The 26,060-nt window shown below is 37.1% G+C and overlaps 1 protein-coding gene across 2 annotated transcripts in view; it reads right to left on the bottom strand.

Moving 5' to 3' along the window:
- Positions 1–14,230: 14,230 nt before the first annotated feature.
- LOC149784884 (uncharacterized) overlaps positions 14,231–26,060 on the bottom strand; it is a 51,830-nt gene continuing 40,000 nt past the window's right edge. For both annotated transcript variants that reach the window (XM_089978461.1, XM_089978462.1), the window contains 2 exons: positions 22,548–22,645; positions 14,231–20,551 (listed from right to left, as the gene is read on the bottom strand). In XM_089978461.1, coding sequence (XP_089834587.1) covers positions 19,451–20,551; positions 22,548–22,645 — 1,199 coding nt within the window. In that variant the 3' untranslated portion in view covers positions 14,231–19,450. The remainder of the gene's footprint in view (positions 20,552–22,547; positions 22,646–26,060) is intronic.

Genomic DNA, 26,060 nt, shown 5'->3' with positions numbered 1-26,060 from the left:
CATCGCCGCCTGAATCCGTTTCATGAACTTGTATTCAGATGATAGTGTGTGTATTCCTTGGTTTTTACGTTCTTGTAAAATTTCAAAATCAGAAACTATTTTTTCAGGACTTAGTTCATCGGATATATTAATTCCATCTTTTTGCAATTTTTTAATAGCAACAATTACATCATTAATATTTTCGTAGTTCATTATTTAGTATATATATGCTTAAAATGAAAAAATATTTCCCCTATGAACCCCTATTCGAGTCTTTTAGCAAGTTCAGGAAGGGGCACAGTACAACATATACAATGAATGATTGAACCTCTAGTCGAGTGTTTAAGCAAGTTCAGTAAGTATGCAATGAATGAATGACAATCTTAATTAAGGACGGCACAACCCAGAACTCGTAGCTTGCCACCGCATTCTACCAAGTTCAACGGGCACACGAAACACTACCCCCTATGAGAACCCCTAACCCGTCAAACAACGGTCTAGAGGCCCAAGAGGGAGGACAGCACAAACATATATAAATGACATGAATGAACCTCTATTCGAGTGTTTTAGCAAGTTCAGTAAGTATGCAATGAATGAATGAAATGAAATATATACAATGAATAAAATCTTAATTAAGGACGGCACAAACATATATGAGGCCATTTTCTACGCTCAACAGAACACACCCCTAATAATCAGCCCGTGGGTGATACAAAACATGTATCAACCACCAGTGACGTGTGGTTGTATAATTCTGTTGAGCGGAGGGGGGCTGGCGGTGCCCCAATTAATTATAAAAATCGCTGATATGCGAAACCACCGACCAGTTGTCAGTCATGGGATTCGATCCTGCGTCCTTGAGTATCACGGCCAGATACGTTATCAACTGAGCTATCGATTCATCTAGCAATATATGTTTCAAAGGTTATTATATAGCTACAACATCGGTTTAAATATTTCTGCATTAAAACAGCGGTTTCTCAATAGATTTAAATTTCTGTATTAAAACAGCGGTTTCTGAAGATTGTAAATTCTTGTGCATTAAAAACAGCGTGTTCTGCCAAGATTTCTCGTAGCAGATTGTAAATATCTTGCACTAACAGCGTGTTCTGTCTATTTACATACTACCACTGCACCATTAAACGTTTTACCACCTACAGATCGGTTTAAATCTTGTGCATTTCTGAACAGATTGTAAATATCTGCATTAAAAACAGCGTGTTTTGCCTCGATTTCTCATAACAGATCTAAAAATTACTCTCTATATTGTGCAATGTGGAATACGTTTATTTTCCTATTTTGTAAGTTAGAAACCATAAATATCTTTCTTTGGTATAATTACTGATATTAATTACGACATAGATGATTAATTAACCAATTACGACCATAAAAATCGGAAATCTACGAAGAAAACTATATATTACAGAATTATCTCCCTTTCGCACAATAGAAAAATAAGTAGTTTACGATTATACAATACTGGGTCCCCCCAAAAATATATATACAATTTAAGGTAGTGATGATAGTTTATCTCATTAACAATATTGGAAGGTGATTTTCTGTTTATATTTCTTGGAAAGAGTGGATTTATATATATTTTTCGCGACAAATTGTACTGAAGGCGGATTAATATCAAAATATTTCGCAGCCGCGTTCATTGATTGAAATATAATCTCTTCGCCAGTTTCTATGTTTGTAGATTTTACCGGCCTCCTTACAATTGTTTCACATCTCCCAGTATTACGACGTGTATTATTCTCGCTCTGTGTAACATCTCGAAGATTGGATAAACTATTGTCAATTTTCACCCCGTTGATATGATCGATCACAAGACCGTCTTTGATCAACCCCTTGTGACACTCGTATGTGAAACGATGACAGAGATAAGTTTTCTTTCCAACAGTAAACAATAGATAACCATGATTATTAATACAACCAACTGGTACTTTTTTCTGACAATTTCTGATCATACCATCAATATTTGATTCGTAGTTTGTTATTATAGGATGTGGAATAAACTTATTTTGCTCCATTATGCAATAATATTATTTGCTTAAAATGATAATTTGTCTGAAAACTTAGCTAGATAATCCTCCACGGATTTTATAGCGTTGTTATTGACATAATTTTTTTCTCATAATATCTTTTAAGCTCTCTGTATCGTTTACCACCACAACAGGCACACAACTGTGTTTTTCTTGGCACTCCAGCACCACATCGCAGACATGGTATTGGTCCTAAGCTTCCACGGTTAACGCACTGCATGTGTTGTCCGCAGAATTCCTTTTTACAGGATTTATTACAACGAGTCAATGAACCCACCATGAACCACTTGCATTGAGACATTGTATACATAATATTTTAATTTAAATATTTGTTTGAAATATAATATGAATGAATTCGATAGATTATCCCGAATAAAGCCTTGGAAAACAAGTAGATTTAATCTCGACAGAATATCTCCTAACCTACCGATGCAAAATCTGGTTGATCCGAAAAACAAAGGTTTGATTAATAAAATTCACGACGCCAAGAAAGAATTTTACACAGATGGTGCATCTCATGTCTGGTCAACGTTCAAGATTATACGCAACAAAGATATCGACGCTATGATGAACGACAAACGAGCAGCAATTATCATTAACTATCTTGATAATCGCAAATATGTTTTCAGAATAAAATTTGTCGTGTTGACAGAAACAGATTATTGGATTATCCGTGACAAATATGATCCTGTCCACGGTAATAAAAAAACTGTCGTACTAAGTAAAGATTCCAAACCATGTCTATTGACAGGTATTGACAAACCGTATTATGAACAAGCATATCCTGTGACAGCGGTTATTTATGGAATCTATGTGATAAATGAAAAACCCAGCGTTGATAAACTGGCGCCGATGAAATTTTCAAAAATAAATTGTGTGGCTGAACGAGTAACAGAACATTTTACCGTTTCGACTCGTGGAAACGGTCTAACGGATAAAAGACGTAAAATAATAAACACGTGGGGAGAAATGGTTAAAGATACCGGTGCGTCTATCAAAGATGTCGCTGAGTTAGGAAAAAGATTAAAATTTCCAATAACCGTAGCGACGATAACAGGAGAGATTTTGTATGAATCAAAATATAGATCAAAAGGAGCTTCGATCGAAACTATTGATCATAACGCACACGCGTGGACTAACGCAGTAACAATATTTCCACGAGATCGAACTGTTAAATGTTATCCCATAGATAATTCTGATGGAGGTATGTTTGATTTTATTAACGAAATAAGTAAAAACGATCCTGTGTCAGTATGGTTATTTCAGTCTTGCGTGGAAGAAAAAAATAAATTTGATCAGGTTGTGAGACCAAATGGTGTTATTTATCGAACAGATCTTCTTCACGACAAAATGAAAAATCTTGCACTGCAATATACTGATGATACTGACGAACTATTGAGCAACTGTTTTACTGTTCCGTTAGTTGCGGCTCATTTTGCTAGAAAGAAAAATTCGTGGAAACCAACTAGGTTTGATTTTCTTGATGACATAGTATCCAGTTGTGTCGAATATGGACACGGCGGATTGTGTAATACTAAATACGATCACAGAGATGTTATTTCAGTTGATATGGTCGCGTGTTATCCCGGGAGTTTTCTTGGATACGGAGATTGTTCTGTATACTTTAAAAGCTTCGGTCATCCGACGCACGAAATGACGCGAGTATCGATAAATGGACCATTACCGGATTTTGACCTGACTGGATTTGCTCGTATCGAGTCATTCGAAATGTCTAAAGGACTTCATCCAATTTGTTATGTTTGGTTTGGAAAACATTTTTCAGAAAAAATGTGGACACCAATAGTACTATTACGGTATATACTCGATTGTGCGATGTTAACACGGTTGATTGTAAGTGAAGCAATTATATCATACCGGGAACAAACCGAAGTTTGGTTACCACAACAAAAGGAGTATTCGGATGAAACCGATTACGAGAATAAAATTACAAAAGATCTTGGTAGAAAAATAATCGGCAAGTTTACCCAAGGAGGAGCATATGATCACAGACGACATTGTACAAGATTGATTATGGATGATGCTGAGTTAGATTTTATAATCGCTGATACAACGAACAGAAATACGTTTATAAGTCGAGAAATAGCTTTCTTGTCAAATGGAACTAAACTAGGTACAATTGTGAGCTACATGGACGGTGAGTCACCTCAGTATACTCATTTAAGATCATCGATGCTCGCGTACGTTTCAATAAATCTATTATCGATGATAAATAAGGTTTCTACACTCGCTGTCAGAGTCGCTACTGATTCGTTTTATATAAGTAAAAACATTCAATGCTGTTAGAAAGATTAAGCATAGGCACTTGTGCATCGTGGGGTTCGTGGAGAATAAAAGGGGAATATACACTCGATTATTCCGAATCCGCTGATGTTGCGGTTAAAGATATTTACCTCATAAAATCAGGCAGAAATAATCAGATATCTTCTGCACCACCGGTATACGATGCAATAACTAGACACAAAACGGGTTATCTAAACGGACCTGGCGGTTCTGGTAAAACCACTCGAGCTATTGAACTATTTTAGAATTCAGATATGATTGTGCTAACACCTGCACACAGACTCGCGCGAGAAATGAAACAACGAGGAGTACAATCATGTACTTATCACAGCTTCTTCCGATGGAAGGGTGATACATGGACATCTTTAAGGATGGGCGAGAAATATATTCCAAGGATCATAATATGGAATGAAATATGCACTGTACCGCTAGAAACATTAAAAATATTTCTTGATTGGTTGTTAACAAGAAATACTGCTGTGATAATGTGCGGCGATCACGGTCAACCACCACCCGTAGCTGGACCATCTCCACATTATTGGCTGAAAAATTTCGCTGATTACTATGAAGAAGTGGCTGATGATCATAGAGCACTTGATGCAACGTTGAGGGAATTTAAAAAATTAATCAGACTACAACCGAATAAAATTCAGTGTGAAGTAATGCGCGAGATAATTTCAGAAACACCCATGAAAGACTTTTTGCGCGAGTGGAGACCAAACGATTTCATAGTTGCAAGTAGAAAGATAGTTCGTGATACACTTCAGCGGGAGTTGTTTCAGTTACAACGAGAAAAGTTTCCAACGTTGCCAGTGCCGTTGTGTTATCGACCAGCAGATACGCGACGGCAAAATATTGACGTTGATATACCAGGACAGACTGAGTCAAGGAAACAGAATCTTGTGTTGAATGATATTGTTGCAGTTGATGTTGATGTTGTTGAAGATGCTCTACGTGCTGATAAATCCCCGTGGACGCTTGGATACGCGATGACGATTCATTCACCTCGGGGATTAACTAATACTGATACAGTTGTTTGGATCGTTGATGATCGTATCGAATGGTCAAACCTAGTTTATCTTGCAGTGTCTCGAGTTAGAAAAATATCTCAACTGAGACGAATCGTCATGGACTCGTCAGTGACTAGTGATGATATTGACGAATGTCAAAGCGATATAATAAGAAAAAAATTATCTGGTTATAAACGAGGTGACAAAAAAAAAACGCGATTTTGATCTTGATGCTGATTTTATTAATGCGCTGAAACAACAACAACAGAATAATCATTGTGCAAGTTGTAATTGCATAATGTTATGGCGGTATCTGAAAAATGATCCAAGACAGTTTACCGTAGATAGAAAAAATAACAATCTTGGTCATACACGAGAAAATATCATGTTGACCTGTCTTGAATGTAACCGACGTAGAGGTGCTAGTTAAGTAATCGCGGTGGTAATTGTGTGTCATCGGGAATTATTTGTAATTGCTCACGTACAAATCCACGTTGAGGAGCAGTTGAATCCAGTCTGTAGATTGCGGGTCTACCTGAGGATCTTGTCACGGTGGATATCTTGTGCGTCGTAATACTCCAAATAGGATCAGTCGCTCTTTTTTTACCACCTTCAAGTTCACCGGGCTCATATAAATACCTGACAGTGATATTACCTAATAATGGTTGCGCTGAAAAATCATGTCGTTGTATTGGTATGTGCGCGCTTGCAATTGCATGAATAGGTTTCATGTTGGTTGTTCGAGTAATCTCATTATTTAACGCGGTTATCACGTTTGGTAATCTTGCCACCCATTCACGAGATCTTTTATCTTGAATAAATTTAGGTAGGTTAGGTGGCGGTAGGTAAATGTGCCATATTGCCTGTTTGGATAACCACGCTTTAGCAGTAGAATGTTTAACCGCTGCTGCATCAGCGAGTTTACTAATTGCTGCTTTACCCTTCCAGTATCCAATTGGGGAATAATAAATCGATTCCATTTTATATATTACCAGCCCCTAGTGCTAATTTACCTTTCATCGCGGATCTTACTAACCAATTAGCTAATTTTTCTTTGATATTTTTATTTTTTATAGAATCTAGCGCATGAACTAATTTTACATCTGCAATATGCCTATGTTGTAGGTCATTGCTTTTGTACGCAACATCATGAGCATGGCATGCTTTATCAATAGCATTTATTGGTTCCTCGCCTGGTTTTGGTTGATCCGGATTATCAAGCCTGATATCGAGTCGAGTACCAGGACCGCAATAATTATATCCTGGTAGGTGTTTTTCTCCTGGGTATTTAGCCCACGGAGCCCCGGGTAATTTTGTTAATTTTGCTGCAATATCACCCCCGTGTTGCTTTTTATTTAACGCTGACTTTGCCCCTGAATTATCACCGGGAATAAATTTAAACTTCTTTGTACCACACCGCGTACACTTACCCGTAACCGCTAATCTGTTATTTTTTGTGGTAATAGTTGTTAGTGTATCCGTCGGGGTACGCGTCCTGCACTTCACACAATATAAATCCATATATATTTTATACAGCATGGATATAATTTATTTCTCAGCGACAAGAAAACGAGAACCTGTCAAGCACCATCCTGCGTTACCAAATTTCATCAGAATGATAATAATAGGACCATCTGGAAGTGGAAAGACACAGTTGTTACTCAATCTTATAATGAGATGGTTAAAGTGGGATAAATTGTATTTAGTAGCCCAGTCAGTTGATGATCAACGATGTTATAATGTATTTAATGATTTTAATGAAAACGAGCGAATAGATAAAGATAACGATGTTATCGAGTTTATAACCGATATTGATGAAGCACCATCAGTTGATTCCATAGACGGATTTATTAATAATTTAGTTATATACGATGATGTGACGCTGGACAAACAATCAAATCCAGCTAGGATTTTTTTTCCCGTGGTAGACATAAAAACACTGATGTCATTTATGTTACTCAACGATACACACAAATACCAAAAGTGATCAGAGATAACTGTAATATTTTAGTTGTGTTTAATGGAGTTGATACACATACGTTGCGAAATATTCATCAAACCTGGTAGGGCGGTGACATGGATATAATTAAATTCAGAAACTTCTTTTCACGAGCGCAAGCTACTCCACACGGGTTTATAAAAATAAATTTGCACGATCCTAGAACAAGATATCGTATTGGACTTGATAAAATATTTGGATAAATTAATAGCAGCGGGGGGGGGGGGCGTGACCTCAAGTTGGTTCGTTTTTTTGTAATATACTCGCCATCGCAAAATAATCTAGGGACTCTAGGGACTCTTTGAAAGCAGCCTCTGTAGTTAGTCATTTTGATTTTTTAAGGTTATTAATCCCTTTTTTTTAGGAAGGCTTATTTCGGTTTTTGGACGCTTCCAAAGTCGGTCTGTTCGCCCTCTTTTCTGCTCAATTTCCTACTTGAATAAGCTACTGGTAACTTATTGCTATCTTGCTCTTAAAATAAAGGGTTTACTAACATCTGGCAATTTTAATATGGGTGCACTGATTAGTTTCTCTTTCAGCGCACAAAAAAGCTCTATCTTGTGGTGGTCCCCACTCTACTCTCTTTGGCTGCCCCTTCTTTGTCAGATCAGACAGTGGGCCAGCAATGGCTTTAAAGTTTGATATAAACTTTCTATAAAATCCTACTAGACCTAGAAATGAACAAACTTGCGTCTTGTTGTATGGCTTTTGTACATTTCTAATCGCTTCTACTCGCTTGGGGTGAGGTTTCAACTGTCCCGAACCACTGACCATATGACCCAAACAATCTAAATCTGTATAACCAATACTACATTTAGTGGGTCTCACTGTGAGGTTCGCTCTGCAGAGTCTATTGAAGAGTTCTGTCAAGACGAACACGTACTCACTCCAAGTATCCGTGTAAACGAATATGTCATCTACAAAGCTATCAACGCTTGCTAAACCCTTTAGCAACTTGCGCATCAAGCGACAACACGTAGCACTAGCATCTACTAACCCGAATGGCATTACCACGTACTGAAATAATCCTTTCTGGGTCGCAAATGCTGTCAATGCACGGGACTCTTGAACAGTGGGAACCTGCCAATATCCCTTGGACAGATTTGGAAATCGATCGCTTGCCCGACAACTTCGCAAATAGACCCTCCATATCTGGCATTAGTTCTGCATCGAACACCGTGATTTTATTTAACTGTCGGAAGTCGATACAGAATCGGTTCATCCCCTCTTTTTTTTCAGACTAGCACTATGGGAGAAGAATATGGCAATTTAGAGGGTTCAATCACCCCTAAATCTAACAGTTTACTCACCTCTTTGTCCACAGCTTCTCGTGCATTGTATGGTACCAGATAACCTTTGATTCTAATGGGGTCAGATGTATTCAGTTGAATTGAGAGGTCTACCAACTTTGTACAACCTGGCCTGTCAGTGAATACGTCCGAGTATTTATCCAAGACTGTGTTAATTTGTTGACGCTGGTCTTTGGTCAACTCCGCACTCACATTGACTTGATCTACCCCTTCCCTTGCAACACCCAAAGGACACTCGAGGGAAACCTTGATTTCTTTGTCTACTATGTCATCGTCGATGACTGCCATACAAACGACATTTAAGGTCCTTTTTCTACATTGTCGCTCTGTCTCTTGATGTACAACTTAAGCATGTTAGCATGGAATGTCTTTAAATTACCGTCTCTGTCAATTTTATAGTCCATGTCACCCTTGACCTCTTTAACTTTAATGGGACCTTTCCACTGAACTAGTAACTTGGTTGTGCTAGTAGGAAGAAGCACAATCAATCAATCAAAACCTGATCTCCTACAACAAATGTCCTATTTCGCGCTCTGCCGTTATAATACTAAGCATATCTGCGTCCTGATTTCATTAGTCCATCGCGTGCCATAGTTTTTCTCGCAGATCTAACACATATTGGTAGGTAGTTTTTATTTCTTCGTTCGTGATGTCACCTGTCCAAAGTTCGCGTAGTATCCGCATCGGGCCTCCAACTGTTCTTCCATACAGCAATTTGAAAGCTGAAAACCCTAAACTTTCTTGCGGTACTTCACTGTACGCGAACAGAACCACGTTCAAATAGTGGTCCCAGTCTTGCGGACGTTCCGTGCACATTTTTCGTAACATATGCTTCAGGGTACCATTAAACTTCTCCACCAGTCCATTGCACATCTGATGGCATGGTGTAGTGTTCAGCTGTTTGATGGACATCAGCCTGCTTATTTCACCCATGAGGTCAGAGAGGAATTGGGCACCACAATCCGTGAGGATTTCTTCTGGCACCCCTACCCTACTAAAGATGTCAACCAATGTTTCAGCCACCCGTTCTGTTTCAATAGTTGGTAATGCTACGGCTTCGCGATATCTGGTTGCGTAATCCACACGAGTAAGAATATACCTGTTCTTCCTTTTGGTAACAGGTTGTATTGGTCCTACAATATCCACCGCCACTCTTGTGACCCTTCCCTTACATACGGCTTTCTGGCATACGTCGCAAGACTGACAGAACCGTGTGACATTGCCATTAACACCAGGCCAGTAGAATTCAGCAACTACTCTGCTGGTGGTCTTCGCCTTACCCAGGTGTCCTGTCATGCTAGACTCATGGGCCACCCTAAGTACTTGAGATCTGTATCTCTGGGGTACGACTACTTGCCAATACCTCTTACCCTCTGGAGTGGTAAACCCCCTATGAATTAGCTCGTTCCTCCGAACGAATCTCGAGCTGCCCCCACCCATGCAGTGTTTACTTGCGCTGGTCGTGATTTTCTCGACAATAGTTTTGATGGATTCATTGCGTTCTTGCTCCAGTTTGAACTCCTCACGCGAAATTCCGGAGATCGACTCAGTGACTTTTAATTTCTGAAACACATTTTTCTCTCGCCGGGTTTGCGCTCGCGTTTCGACTGCCTGGGACAAAGGTGTCCTGAAATCTGCCATGGTTGGAATACGGGAACCTTCAACATTACCGATCGTCAGATCGTAAATAGGGTTTTCTATGCAAAGGGCATCAACAGTTCTGGTTAGGAAAGGTGTTTCTACCGTGATACCGTGCTACGGGGATGCAAACGATCGTCTGATTGAGTAGCATACATGGGGTTCTCCCACCTGAGCATTTGGTTATCCAGCATGAGACTACGTTTGATCACTCACACGTGCAACCAGTGTCATGTAATGCTACGACTTCTCGTCCGTTCACAAAACCTTTCGCAGTTGGTATTCGTACTTCAGGGAAAAGATATGTACCAAGTGAATGAATACCTGGTTCTACCTGCGGAAGAGAAGCAGACGTACCTTTACTCTGTATAGTCACGGCTACCTTATGTGTAGGTCCTTCCTTTTAGGACATTTTACTTGAATATGACCCCATTCCTTACACAAGTAACATTGTACACCCTGACGACCTGAGTCCCTAACTGATCTACTTGCCTCAGCTGATTTTATAAGGTCTCTAGGCATCGATCTCGTAGACTGGTTTCCAAACTTAAAATCTTATGATAATATATATAAAATGAATTCTCAGGAAGTTGGCGACCGGATAGCAGCCATGGACAAACAACACAACACTGTATGGGAACACTGACCAGGGCAGAAAATAAAGGCACAAGTCAAACTTATATCTGCCTTTGACACATGACTGCACTTGCCGCAATAACATCTTAGGAGGAAATCAGAATTCTGCTTGTTGTTAGAAATGGTGAAAGTTTAAAGTTGTTCAATTGCTTTAGTCTCCAAAGAATTGACTGTTATAGCCTTTTTATAAGCAGTGCAGGCTTGGAAAAGTTCAACTAACTGAAACTTATTAATCTTGAATATGTACTCAATTTTTAAACAGCCATGATTTGAAAATTACAAAAAAAATACTGCATATGACCTAGTTTCCTAAACAATTGTCTACATATTTGGCAGTCGCACAATGGAGATAAAAAAAATTGAGTTGAGTATACACAGTATGTCTTAAGTTTAATACAATCAGACTAAAATTGCAGCTTCCAGAAGCTCAGCCAATCAGAATAAAGATCATCTTAAGAATTCACTTGCCATAGATAAAAATGATATGAGCATATATTCCAATTTTGAAAGTGGTAATAAGATCAGCCAATCAGATGCAAGATCACTTCATTAGTATGCACCGATCTTATCTTACTCAATATCAAATTTTTCCTAAAGTTTGATGATATTAGCATATAGTCTAAACAGGATCCAATAGGATCAGAAATACAACCTCCAGACTGGCCATAAACTCAGCAGATCGGATGCAAAATGACCTAAAAATATTCATGGATCATTATTCAACTCATCCAAGATCCTAATGACATAAGCCCATATTTCAAATCTGATCAATACTTGATCAGACAAGTGGCTTCCAGATGCAAGATAACCTAATTAGTATGTGTCAGTCTCACTCTTCATCAAACTTGTCAGAAATCTTAATGATATAAGCATATACTCCAAGTCTGATCAAAATTAGATCAGAAATACAGCCTTCAGCCCAGCCAATCAGATGAAAGATCACCATTAGTATGCACTGGTCAGCCAATTAGAGGAAGGATCATCTATTAGTATGCACTGGTCATATGTTCACTCAATCATATGCAAAATTACCTCAAAAAAATCAAAGAATAAATTCTGATATTTATCACAATCTGATCAGAAATTATGACCTCCATGATAGTAACAAAGTTAACCATACAGATTGAAATTCACCTCATTAATCTGCATGGCTCCCTCTCATTATCAAATATGTGAGAGTTTGATGATATAGAACCATGACTGAAATTGGATCATACATCTCGACTTCATTGTGGTAACAGGCAATTGTTGATAGATGGACACACAATGCATGACAGTCCTAGGATCATACCATAAGCTCATTTAGCCTTATTGTCAGATGAACTAAAAATAAGAGTTATTCTGTTTTTCTGTTTTAAAAATCGTTGTTCATTAAATCTGTTTCAGAATCTATTATCATTTTCCACCCCATGAAGCCTGATTTTACTTTGTGAAAGTCACAGGCTAAGAGTAATCTCAGAGTACCAGTCAGTATTACATGCAAAGTTTGGAGTAACAGTCAGTATTACATGCATAGTTTGGAGTAACAGCCAGTATTACATGCATAGTTCATGCGTAAGTACTTACCTTGATTAGCCACTACAGCTGAAGTCTCACGTGAAAAATATGAAATATAAAGTCCATGCATCTAACTCCTATGCTCATTCAATTGTACAATACACAGTTAACCCGTTGATGGTAATCAATAACCACACAATATTGTTGATGGTAATTAAAAACCACAGAATATAATCTGTTGATGGTAATCAATCACAATATACAATGTATAGTCATTAATATTTAAGTTTATTATTGCTTCCAAATGCACTGGTCAGAAAGAGTCTTCTTTGTAGACTAGGATGTATAGAAAAATCTGTGTAATCATGAGCTCAATACTTAATCCAAGCTGTCAATCATAACATGTCTTTTAGAGACCTTTTGTTGCAAGAGTGTAGTACTAAGAGAGATACATCCAATGATCAAGTCTCATGATTTGAACATAAACAGCATTAAATAAAGGCCATCTTTTTGTAATGTGGGGGATATAGTTCATTAAAATGTATCCTCTAGTTTCTTGCTTTAAAATAAGATAATACATACAAAGCTAAAACCTACTGAGTCATGAACTAAATGCAAAAACTTAACAAATGTCAGTAGAATGTGACTGACCTTTTGAAAACAAATTTAACTTGTCAGTTAAGTATGAAATATTGATCACAGTGACCTACTTGTCATAAGGAGTGTACTGCATCCCCTGACAAAGGTTTCATGATTCTATGTATACTGGATGCAAAAGACCCCTGTGGTCATGAGCTTTGCAAAAACATAACCTATGCCAGTGAAATGTGAAATGTATGCCACTGACCATTTTTTATTGTGAGGGTGTGGTACTAATAAGAGGCATCCAATTATCTTGTTTGATGATTCTAGCAAGAACAATGATTGAGAAAAAAACTTATATATACCAAATTTGAGCAAAGTCAGTGAAGCAAGAAATGTGGGTCACAGTGACTTAGTTTTGTGATGAGGGTGTATTAATCAATATTTATTAGATCACCAAGTTTCATGATCTCAGGTATAAAGTATGAATATGGTGTGCAAATGATCTCATGTATAACGGTATGTAAAGTGTGCAAATGACCTCAGGTATAACCGTATGTATAGGGTGTGCAAACTATTCCAGGTATAACAGTATGTATACGGTGTGCAAATGATTCCAGGTATAACAGTATCATACGGTGTGCAAACTATTCCAGGTATAACAGTATGTATGTGGTGTGCAAATGATTCCAGGTATAACAGTATCATACGGTGTGCAAACTATTCCAGGTATAACAGTATGTATGTGGTGTGCAAATGATTCCAGGTATAACAGTATCATACGGTGTGCAAACTATTCCAGGTATATCAGTATGTATGTGGTGTGCAAATGATTCCAGGTATGTATGTATATGGTGTGCAAACTATTCCAGGTATAACAGTATGTGTACCTTGTGCAATCTATTCCAGGTATAACAGTATGTAGACAGTGTGCAAATGATCCCAGGTATAATAGTATGTATACAGTGTTCAAACTATTCCAGGTATAACAGTAAGTATATGGTGTGCAAATGATCTCAGCTAAATGGAAATACTTAGTCAAGAATACATACATAATGAAACATGATTGTACAAAAAAGCCTCCACAAAGGGTTGGTGCTATGTCACCCATCTGAAACTGTTGCCTAGGAAGAAAGAATGGTTGAGATGTATATGCTTTTATATGAGGGGACACTGATGCCTGTTGTACTACTTCATTTGGGTGATCTAAAGATTCAGGAAAGAAACCTAATGTATCAGTATTTGTCTACTTTAATTATATTCAAATAAATCTGTACAATATTTAAGTAGCTCTTTGATCAATGAGCTAGATGCACATACTGTAGTATATCAAGACACATTTTTAATATAAAATTACAGTACATATAAAATGTATAACAATAATTACATATTTAAAATGAGGTACAAAATTACGAACAGTATGCATCCAATGCAAGTGAAATATTCTAAATGTATACAATCTCTCCCTCGTAGTTTACTAATTTGAAAAAGTCATGATTTTACATGTAATATACCCTACCAAGGGAACAAATTTTAGCCTGTGTTTTCTCATGCCCAATGGCACATGCCAATCAAATTCTAAACATGTCATCCATTGATTTAGTTTCTTCCATTCAAACTCTGTGAGTTGGTAAAGGTCAAAGCTTCACTGAATCTGGAACATACAAACAAGTGCCTTTCCAATCTATTTTGCAAGAGAGTATTATTATCTTCTTGAATTTTCTCTTGCTTATGTACCATTTCTAGCCTATATGATATATAACAAGATACAGGTTTCTGGGTCAGTGTGTCCCTAGCATAACAAGATACAGGTTTCTGGGTCAGTGTGTCCGTAGCATAACAATATAGAGCTTTCTGGGTCAGTGTGTCCCTAGCATAACAATATAGAGGTTTCTGGGTCAGTGTGTCCCTAGCATAACAAGATACAGGTTTCTGGGTCAGTGTGTCCCTAGCATAACAATATAGAGGTTTCTGGGTCAGTGTGTCCCTAGCATAACAATATAGAGCTTTCTGGGTCAGTGTGTCCCTAGCATAACAATATAGAGCTTTCTGGGTCAGTGTGTCCCTAGCATAACAATATAGAGCTTTCTGGGTCAGTGTGTCCCTAGCATAACAATATAGAGCTTTCTGGGTCAGTGTGTCTCTAGCATAACAATATAGAGGTTTCTGGGTCAGTGTGTCTCTAGCATAATAATATAGAGGTTTCTGGGTCAGTGTGTCCCTAGCATAACAATATAGAGGTTTCTGGGTCAGTGTGTCCCTAGCATAACAATATAGAGGTTTCTGGGTCAGTGTGTCCCTAGCATAACAAGATACAGGTTTCTGGGTCAGTGTGTCCCTAGCATAACAATATAGAGGTTTCTGGGTCAGTGCGTCTCTAGCATAACAATACAGAGGTTTCTGGGTCAGTGTGTATAACAATATAGAGGTTTCTGGGTCAGTGTGTCCCTAGCATAACAAGATACAGGTTTCTGGGTCAGTGTGTCCCTAGCATAACAAGATACAGGTTTCTGGGTCAGTGTGTCCTTAGCATAACAAGATACAGGTTTAAGGGTCAGTGTGTCCCAGTGTATAACAATATAGAGGTTTCTGGGTCAGTGTGTCCCTAGCATAACAATATAGAGGTTTCTGGGTCAGTGTGTCCCTATCATAACAATACAGAGGTTTCTGGGTCAGTGTGTCCCTAGCATAACAAGATACAGGTTTCTGGGTCAGTGTGTCCTTAGCATAACAATATAGAGGTTTCTGGGTCAGTGTGTCCCTAGCATAACAATATAGCGATTTCTGGGTCAGTGTGTCTCTAGCATAAGAATATAGAGGTTTATTAAAAAATCTTATAAAGAGAACCTTGTTACTGAACAACTTTCCACAGAGGTTAATGCTACATACAAGAACAGGAGTTCAAGTGCTCACTTGACAAACATCTGCCTAATAGCTGAATGCGAGGCAATGAAACATAGGTCTGTAGTATACTTTCCGTAGAAATGTCTTCCAATGTAGTTCATTGCTTATGTTATGATCAACCATTTCAAAACTTCTCTAGCTTTTGTATCTTCATCTATATATGATGGTACATCAGCATCAACTGTCCAATAGTGATAAAACTAATAGGACAGTTTATATCAAAGATGGTCAAATTATGTTACATAGGTCCTTGTGATAAAGCTGTGTAAATATTTTCTAGTTTTAGAAACACTGACTATATTTGATCATGGATTGGCACAATTTAAAAGGCCTTTAAACCAGGATACATTATGTCAAATTTGGTCAAATTCTGATTGTTCTTTACGATAGTCATTAAACGTTCTGTTTTAAGTTAAAGCAGCCATACTTGATGGCAGATCTACATCTTTGTAAAACCTTCAAAGCCATCAAGTTAGGACGTTTTCTGTCTGATTCACCAAATTTCTGTCATGTGACTTTTCAGAAGTCATTTAAGGATTTTTATTTATTTATCAATGGTGACCAAATATTTAAGTGAATTTGTATCATTTGAAAATAAATGTGAAACCTGGTAATGGCAAAATGGTTTCTGGTCCCACTGTTCTTAATAGTCTCTGATAAGTTGTTTTTTTACAAAATGGCTATTTTAGTAATGGCAAGCATATTTAATGGTGGAGCAGTATCACTTACATCAACTTAAAAAGACTTTCATGACAGGATCTAATACAATTTGGTTCAATTCTCTTAAGTTTTGTTTTTGAAGACTTAAAGGCGTTTCTATTATTATTATTAATGACAGTCATATCTGATGATGGATTGACAGCATTTGTATAAAATTTACAGCCTTCTAGATCTCCAAAAAATATGCTTCATGCCAACTTTGATATCAACCCATTAAGTCTTTCAAAAGTTATTCTGAACAGAAATAGTTTGCCATAATAAAGTTTGTCATGGATGTGACAGACATGGATAAAAATAAATTCTCTCTTCAAAGAATGGGCATATATAAAATATCATATGTGGATATGAAGATTTTAACAGATATGTACTCCATGAGAGCACCTGTTATGGACAATAAACAATGTAAATATGCTACTCAAATGTAATCTTGATATGATGAAGAAACTAGTGACTAGAATGTCTACAGACACACTATACTTGCCTTTATAAAAAGTAGGCATTATAAATATAAATATAATATTAGACAGCAATATTCTTATATATGCTACCTGATCTTAACATGTAAGTAACTCTTTATAAAAGTTGGCAAACTATTCTGTTTAATAAATAAATGCTCTTGTAATACAATGATTTTTCCTAGCACTGGAATATAGCATTTCTATTTTCTCTCATTTGCAGACATATATAGGTGGTAATACTGTAATAAATGAAGATTAAATGGTCAGTAAATCACTGGATACAACAAAAAGTAAACTTTGCAAGAATATAACCACCCACATATATCAGCACAGACTAACCATCCATATACATCAGCACAGTATAACCATCCATATACATCAGCACAGTATAACCACTCATAAATATCAACAAAGTATAACCATCCATATACATCAGCACAGTATAAATACCCATGTAAATCTACATGGTATAACCATTCATAAACATCAACACAGAATAACTACTCATAAATATCAACACAGTATAAACATTCATATACATCAGCACAATATAACCACTCATAAATATCAGCACAGTATAACCACTCATAAATATCAACACAGTATAACCATCCATATACATCAGCACAGTATAAACACCCATATACATCAGTACAGTATAACCATCCATATACATCAGCAGAGTATAACCACCCATATGCATCAGCACAGTATAAATACCCATATACATCAACAGTATAACCATCCATGTACATCAGCAGAATATGTCCACAGATAAATATCAGCATACCTAAAAATATACCACAGTTATCACTATTCTAATGTAATTTGGAAATATTTTTTTAAAAAGTAGCTAAAAATTGAATTATCCATTGCACGATGGCAAAATAAAAGTCATAACAATGCTATCAAAGTTTCCAACTGTATATTGTAAATTATAGTCAGAAAATTTGATATTCCACCAATCAGAATGAATTTTACATTCACATATGTATTAGAATATTTGCTTGAACTCCAGTCCAGTCTTAATCTTACTTCTGTTTATAAAACTATCATTTCTTTTCATGGTTCTCATAGCTCGTACTCTTTCAGAATATATCACTGCTGTTTAGCTGTTTTGATTTCAGGGCCATTAAAACCTTAGTTCATTATCTCGGCCCATTAGTACACAAGCGCACAGTCTCAATACTACTGCACCTCTCTGTCAGATCCCAGACTGAAATTCAATCAAAAATGAGGGAAAAAAGAACCAGACTATGTATAGCAGCTTAGATGTGCATCATTGTCCTGTCTACCACATGCAATCTTGTAATACTTCCAGCCCTCTGCTTCATCAGTGCAAATAAAGAAATCCTGACTCTTTCCACCTATGAAAAAACATCACATTCTGTACTAAAGCCAGTATAGAGAAACGTTCACATCAAATGCAATCCAAATTGAGTGTGATGCAGTTATCAAAGCATATTTTTTATCTGGGTGGCATTTTACCACCAAATTTATAGTGTTGCAAGTGTATTATTATCCTAATAATGATAAGTAATCCACTGGGATGTCTTTCTTTATGGAACATATGCAGCATATTTTACCACTGTAACAACAACGAGAGATAATATGAAATAAATATGACCAACCTTTATGGAATGTTTTAACCTGTATGATTCATCAGTGGCTTGGGATATTGTGGAAGATCATTAAAATTACTTTCAAGACATTTGGGACGATAGTCCTAGTATAGTCCTAGTACTGTATTTGCATTAAAATGGCAGAAATTCAGACTGGTATTCAGATATATATGGCATTTAAAATTCATTTAGAAAGTTATTCGGAAACCAAACAGAACTTCTGATCTTACTTCAATACCAATTCAACTCTAAAACCAAATGCTGAAAGTTCAAAGTCTCTTGTAAATAAATCTTAAATTCCGTGTTTTGCAAAATATTTATCCCAATGCTTACCTGTTCTGACCTCTGCCTCAAAGGTTAAGCTTCTTGGGTAGGGCCCAGGATACGTGGGTAAGACCATATGTAGGTATATTTGCCCAACTATACGTTATGTATGTATTGACAGAATGTATCACAATATCCCTGTGCTTTAAAGAAGACTTGCGATAAAATAAAAATGTAATGACCTCTCTCTAAATACCAGTACAAACATTCCATATACGCAAGTCATACTTTTTTTCTATCTTGTGTCATTTCTCTTAAAAGCCATGATATTCTGCACATGTAGAATGATGTAAACATATACTGGCACAATTATAGAGATTACTGCTGGCCATTACAAGTCGTATTTGCTTTTTTAATAGTCTGATTAATACAATGATTTCTGCAATAGAAATAGTCTATAATGAATTAATGAGACATATCTGCATTTAATCAGTGTCATCATCATCAGATGAGGAGTCTCCATCTGACAAATCGGAACTTGATTCCTGAACTAATGGACCAAATATCCTAGCATCATATTTCACTGCTTGTAATTGATGACGATAGGCAATTTTGGGTGTTTCAGCTGAGCTAGAACGCTCAACAATTTGATATTTGTAGTCCATATACGAATTGAGAGTTGGCACCAATGGTCTGGAAGGTTTTATTCCGGTTTTATTCCTTGAGACAATTGCATAGCCATATGCTCTGGTGTTTAGGATGTGTAGTTCTCTTTTTGGCTGTATGTTCTGGCCTGTTCGAGGCTTGTCATTTCCATTCTTACTTTTGACATTTGCCCCATTCTTTTCTAGAGAGTTTTTCAGTTTCGAGTTAGTTACAATAACTCCATCTTTTTCTGTCCCTGTAGTACCAGTTTCATTTACTGTTCTTTGTGAAGTTTCACTATCTGCATCTTTTTCTGCCCCTTGTATATCTGTTTTCTGTGTCGTCAGCCCATACTTTTTCAGCACTCTACTCCTATCATCTGATGAAATTTCCAATTTAGACAAATCTGCAAGATCTAAACCTCCATCCTCTACCTTCTCACCTTTGTCAATATTCTCTGTCATTTCTGTTTTAACATTTTCAACAGTTACAGATAATGCATCTTTGCTGTTTTTATCATCAAAATCTTTTTCTTTCTTGGCAACCACAGAAGAATTACTCAAAACACCATTTGAATTTCTGGTTTTAGATTTAGCATTTTTCTCATTTTCTACATCTTTTTTCTTCAAACTAGCCCTATGTTTTATTACACCACCACCTCTTCCACTTTGTTTATTATGTTGGCTTGAAGCACCATTTCTACGTGTTGAGAGACTAACATCTTTCCTTACATTATTCGTCTTTCTCCTGCTCTTACTTTTTCTAGTTTCATCTACTGAAGAGTCACTGGAAGTAACATCACTCTCACTGTCAGACTCTGATGTTGAGCTTTCATATACATTTCCCCTTGATCCTACAAATGCATTTTCTCTGTGAAATGAATTTGTGTAGTTATTTGTTGTCTTTGGCATGCTTGCATTTTTTGACACCGTCACAGAAGACTGCAAAAGAAAAAGAAAACGTTCACATTCATAGTCTTGATACTTCCATTGTGTAAGTTCTTGGGTAGAAATAAAGCAAACAAAAAAAAATCAAAGTGTACCAAAAAGAAAAAGAAAACAACAAAAAGAAGCAAAACAAACTGAGCTATCATGTTTCTAGATAGTGCAGTGCTGATGCAATCACTTTGCTCCTCTGACATCCGGAGCAAAATTCCTGAATCAAACATACTGTAAAAAGCAAGTTGTCACTTTCAAGACAGAAACTGTGGTGACCATATTAGATATCAGATAAGCACTATTTTCATTCAACTAGACATCATAAAAGGTTTTCTGGAAAATTCCCATTATCAACATTATTTTTTCTTCTCAGGAGGAGCAGTGATAACAACATTCTGAAGATGGTAGCCATGGCTGCCATAATGAACAACCATCAGACCGGCATCATCTTCATTAAGGACCAACTAGACATGGTAAGCCTTTCAGTGAAAACTCCATCTTGATATGACCATCCATTCTCGAAGAATAGTGACAAGCTTTTCCAGACGTCTCTGTGACCAAGTAGACCATGAGATGAATATATGTGTAACGTTTCATGGCAATCCTCCAAGTAGTTTAGAAGGGGTACAATAACAAACTTGTGCTAATGGATGGGTGCATACACAATGGACAACACACCATCCCTGATGTTCTTCTGGTCTATGACCACTTGAGCTATAAATAACCATGATGATATGACTTTTTGTTCAGAAGGAGTAGCAATAATAATTGTTTCAAGATGGCTGCTAAGATGGCCAAAACTGGATGTCAGACTTGCAACATTTGTATTTAGGACCAACCTGACATCATAAGAAGTCTTTTTGTGAAAACCATACACTGATACGACCATCTATTTAGGTGGAGTAGCCATAACAAGATTTATAAAATGGCCACTGTGATGACACCTATTGAATGTCAGGGCAACATTATTTACATTTAGGATCAACCAGACATCATAAGAAGTCTTCGGGTGAAACCACATGTCAATATCACTTTCCATTCAGAAAGAGAGTTTGCATTCTCAAGACGGCTGACATGGCAGCTATAATGGACATCAGATGAGTGCAATTTTAATTTAGGACCAAGCACACATCATAAAAGGTCTTTTAGTAAAATCTCCATGCTGATATGACTGTTATGACATTCAGGAGGACTAGTGATAACACGATTTTCAACATGGCCACTGTGGTGACCATCATGGATCTCCAACCAGCAACATTTTCATTTAAAACCAAAAAATCACTGGGATGAATGTGTGTGTTAAGTTTCATGTCAATCCTTGAAATATTTTAAGATAAGTAGTGACAACAAACCTGTTTTTAAGTGATGAACATTGGATGTCAGACTGTGGATGACAGACAACAGGTTTTTCTATGCAATGACTCTTACTTGGGGATAGGGTCATAGTGTCCTTCTGTCACAGTGACCTTGCCCTCAGAACTTTTCATCCCAAATTTGATTCAGTTATTCCTTACCCCAAGTGCAAGCCATCCACAATATTCGGTAACTCTGGATGGTGGAGAGCTCAAATGTGCAGAAACTATTTTTCTTATTTCAGCCAGTTACCTTAACCTTTGACCTTTTGACCTGGAAATCAACAGAGTTTTTCCTTACTCCACTTGCAAGTCATCCATAATGCCTGGTAAATGAAGATGGTGTACAACTTGAGTTATTATGCAGAAACAAGACTGGTAGCATGGACAGACATCATAACCTATGACAGGCATACAAACACAAAAACTATGTGATAATGAGATTTTTGGAAGAGATGGGCTAATTGAACTATGGAAGTGATAGAAATGCACTAGATAAATTGAGCATGCTGTATCACTGTGCCATATTCCCAACCTCATGGTTAATTCAAATTATAGCCAATGTGCTTTTCAATTGATGGATACAACTTTGTATTACTCACAATTTCACTACACTAATGGACAACACACATGTACAAATATCTTACAATTTTAAATGATCCTTCCTTTTGCGTGATGAGCTCTATCATGTCTGTTTTCCATCCAATCATGCATGAAAACTTCTGTATGCTTTCTATCAGGTCACCTTGAAATAAGCAGAGAAATATACCATTATTCGTAATAGTCTGCATTGAGGTTTTCTAAATGGACACACCAAATTCCTGGCAAGGAATGAACTCATTTCTGCATTGCAAAAAAGATAACAAACAAGCAATTTACTTAGTGAAAAATGAAATCTGAAGAATGCTATATCCTGCATGTTCCAACATGGCATAGTCTAAAATTCTGCATAGTCACTAGAGAAAGAAAAGCAGATCATTATGATATTGACAGTGGGTCAGTGAGGCAATAAATGCAAAAATGTCTTTAAAAATTTCTCGATCATGAAAGTAGGTCACTGTGTCCTACTTATGTATATGGTGAGTAAAATAATCAAAGATAAATATGCAATCAAATTTTGTAACTGTACACACAATGTCGCCTGAGAAATTAGGCTAAATACACTGAAAAAAGATCCCTCTGAGAAGAAAGGTCACTCAGAAAAAAGCCAGAAAATAATGTCTCTAACCTCCATGCCATGGCCTGAACATGTCAGTCTGGGAACAGATGAACTCAACTGCCCATCATCTCATGAACTGATATGTATATGAAAAATCATTTGGTCAGGAGTTAGTTCCTTGCAGCTGAGCATATAAGTCAACAGATCCAAAACAACAGAGCCTGTGAGAAAATATTTTTTCTTCATTATTTGAGTAGTAAGAACAAGCAAGACTTCCCTCTAGTGACTGACTCAGGACCCTTCAGGTATGAATTCAATGCCCTGAAGGAATCCTGCAGATGTCAATGGAAAGATGGGTCCAAAGAAGACAGTGGTTTCAAGATAAAGGACTCATTTCCTGATAGTTTGGGTTGACAGATAAGGCATGAATTTAACTGATTCTGCCAACTGTACCTAGTTACTAGGCAGCAGGTCTTGTATGAAAGGGGAGCTGATCAGGCTGGAATGGTGCTTTGTTCAATCACATTAGAACCCAAGGTATGGTTTATTACCAACAATGGGCCATGCCCTTTAGATGAAACAAGTTGAACTTAGCTAAAATGTTGGAGATATCTTTGCCTTTTTTCCTCCCTTCCAAGATGGTGAAATAGGTCACAAGTCATGGAATGAAAGCCCTTGATTGAGATTAAAGCTAACTTATTCTCCCAAAAAAAGCCTTAGGAGGAAGTTGGCAACTTGTGGTATTGAAATTGTGAAGGGATTTGTTTCTCTGCTAGTAACACACTGAAAGACAACTCTCAATCCCCTTCCTCCCATAGGCTTTCAAAGTGATAGACTTTCTTGCTAAGTAATTCTGTCTGCCACTTGTATTTTCTGAATGCTTATTTTAAATAAGCCAGGCATGCAGGTTCAGCATTTGCATTTGGATGGAAAGTCTACTGGTGCAGCAGTTTCAGGATGGGAAGAAAAGGCAGGATTTTCTTAACTGCTCGATTCTGAAGGTTGCCGACTCATGATTTTTTCCATCTGAGGAAGGCAATCAGAATCAGTCGGCCATCTCATTCTCTCACTTCCTGCAAAAGATTTTGGGAATCAGATGGGTTGGGTGAAAGGCACGTGCACTGAGACCATTCCAGTTCAGTAAAACTGTGTTCAGCATATACTAGAATGTCAAACAGGTAGTCTGATGTCACAGATGAGGAGGTGATTCTTAAGAGTTATAAGATGTTTTTGACAATTTCCGTGAAGATCCAGGGACAGAGATTCAGAAGATATAGGAGTACACTAAACTGGTATCCCTGTATATACAAACTGTAGGAATCTGGGGGAAGTCATGTGCATGGAAATATGAAGGTATGCATCTTGGAAGTCCAGACTAACTGCAAAATTTCCCTCATGAATGACACTTAGAACTGATCCTGGCCTCTACATTCTGAACTACAGTGCCTGAATGTGTGGGATGAGAGATCTATGACTGGTTGGAACCTGCCATTGGCCTTGACATCTAGGTAGTCAAGGCTAAACTCCCAGCGAGTTATTGCTGTGAATTATCACTTACAACTTTTTGGGAGGATAGAGTTGATTTCCTGATGCAGTATGTCAGCTTTACACAGGTCCCTTGGGACATATGTAGCGAATAGAGCTCTAACGTGGTAGATGGTACCTGAATATAATCTCAAGGCCCTTCAAGATGATTTGGAAGACTCATGGGTTACTGTGGCTTGCTTTAATAGGGTCCATCTCTGGTCTTTCTTTAGGGCTGGGCTCTGGTATGCTGTGCCTGCATGAGGTTTATCTCCTTGGCAGCCAATTTCCTAACCTCGTCTATGTGGCCATGGAATAGAGGCCTTGTGATGGTTTTAGCAGCATAAACATGGACATGTCTGCAGCTCTTTATCTCTTTCTGCAAACTGGAGATTAATGGAAGCAGCTATGGCATTTAAGAGTAAATTCTGAGTTGCCCTGTTGAATGTATGAAACTGACTTCCAGGCATATTTTTCATCAGGGTTCTCAACAGAGGTATCAAGGCCATACTTTGATTGCTGGAATTACTTCAATGTTTGTGCCAGCCTCGTGTACATACCAACTTCAACCACTTGACAATAACTAAAGAGTACAAAGAAGAATTACAATCACACATCCACAACTGGTAAGCTAAACAGGTAATAAAGGCCATAATGGAATAATATGTTACTGGTAATAATCATTATACTGTATTAGTTAAAATTGAAACCTCGTTAATCAAGCCAATTCACGCTGAATGGATAATTGCAGCTCACATGACAATGATTAAAGATTGGACCTAATTATCAATGGTTGTGATAAAGGTGTGCTTGCATTATTCTTCAATTTAAGGTTTAATTACCTGACAAGCATTTGCATGTACCATGAAACTAGAATGACACAATGTTGATACAGTGGGGTTTGTCCAATCAGTGAATCCTTAACAGTCTGCTGTAATTAGTATCGATACATAGTGTTTCATTAATAATAGTGCTTCAAGCAATAGTAATTTAAAGGTTATTCTGTAAATAGTATCGATACATAGTGTTTCATTAATAATAGTGCTTCAAGCAATAGTAATTAGTATCGATACATAGTGTTTCATTAATAATAGTGCTTCAAGCAATAGTAATTTAAAGGAGGTTATTCTCTTTGATTAAAATTGCATGGATAAAATGAAATTTGCCTTCATGAGAATTTAGATATTTCAACAACAGTTCTATATGAATGAAGGATATTATATTTAATTTTCATACACTAATATTTTTTACTAATCTTTCTTTCATATTCAGTATTTCTAGTGAATACTTTGTGGGTTTTTTCTCATTTCTCTTTATCTTTACTTTTTTTGCATATCAATTTAAGGCAGTGGATGGAAATTACAGCTACTGGATACCTTACTGATATGTGTGCATTGACATAATCCAAAATGCTTTATAATTATTTTCTTCTTTCTTACCGAATGTGTAAGTCATCCACAAAATCTGATAAACCAAA

Source organism: Sinohyriopsis cumingii, chromosome 13 (assembly GCF_028554795.1).
Source record: "Sinohyriopsis cumingii isolate HCF-2022 chromosome 13, ASM2855479v2, whole genome shotgun sequence".
Taxonomy (NCBI): domain Eukaryota; kingdom Metazoa; phylum Mollusca; class Bivalvia; order Unionida; family Unionidae; genus Sinohyriopsis; species Sinohyriopsis cumingii.
Note: the sequence above shows the minus strand (reverse complement) of the source record. Positions and strands in the feature narration are given on the sequence as shown.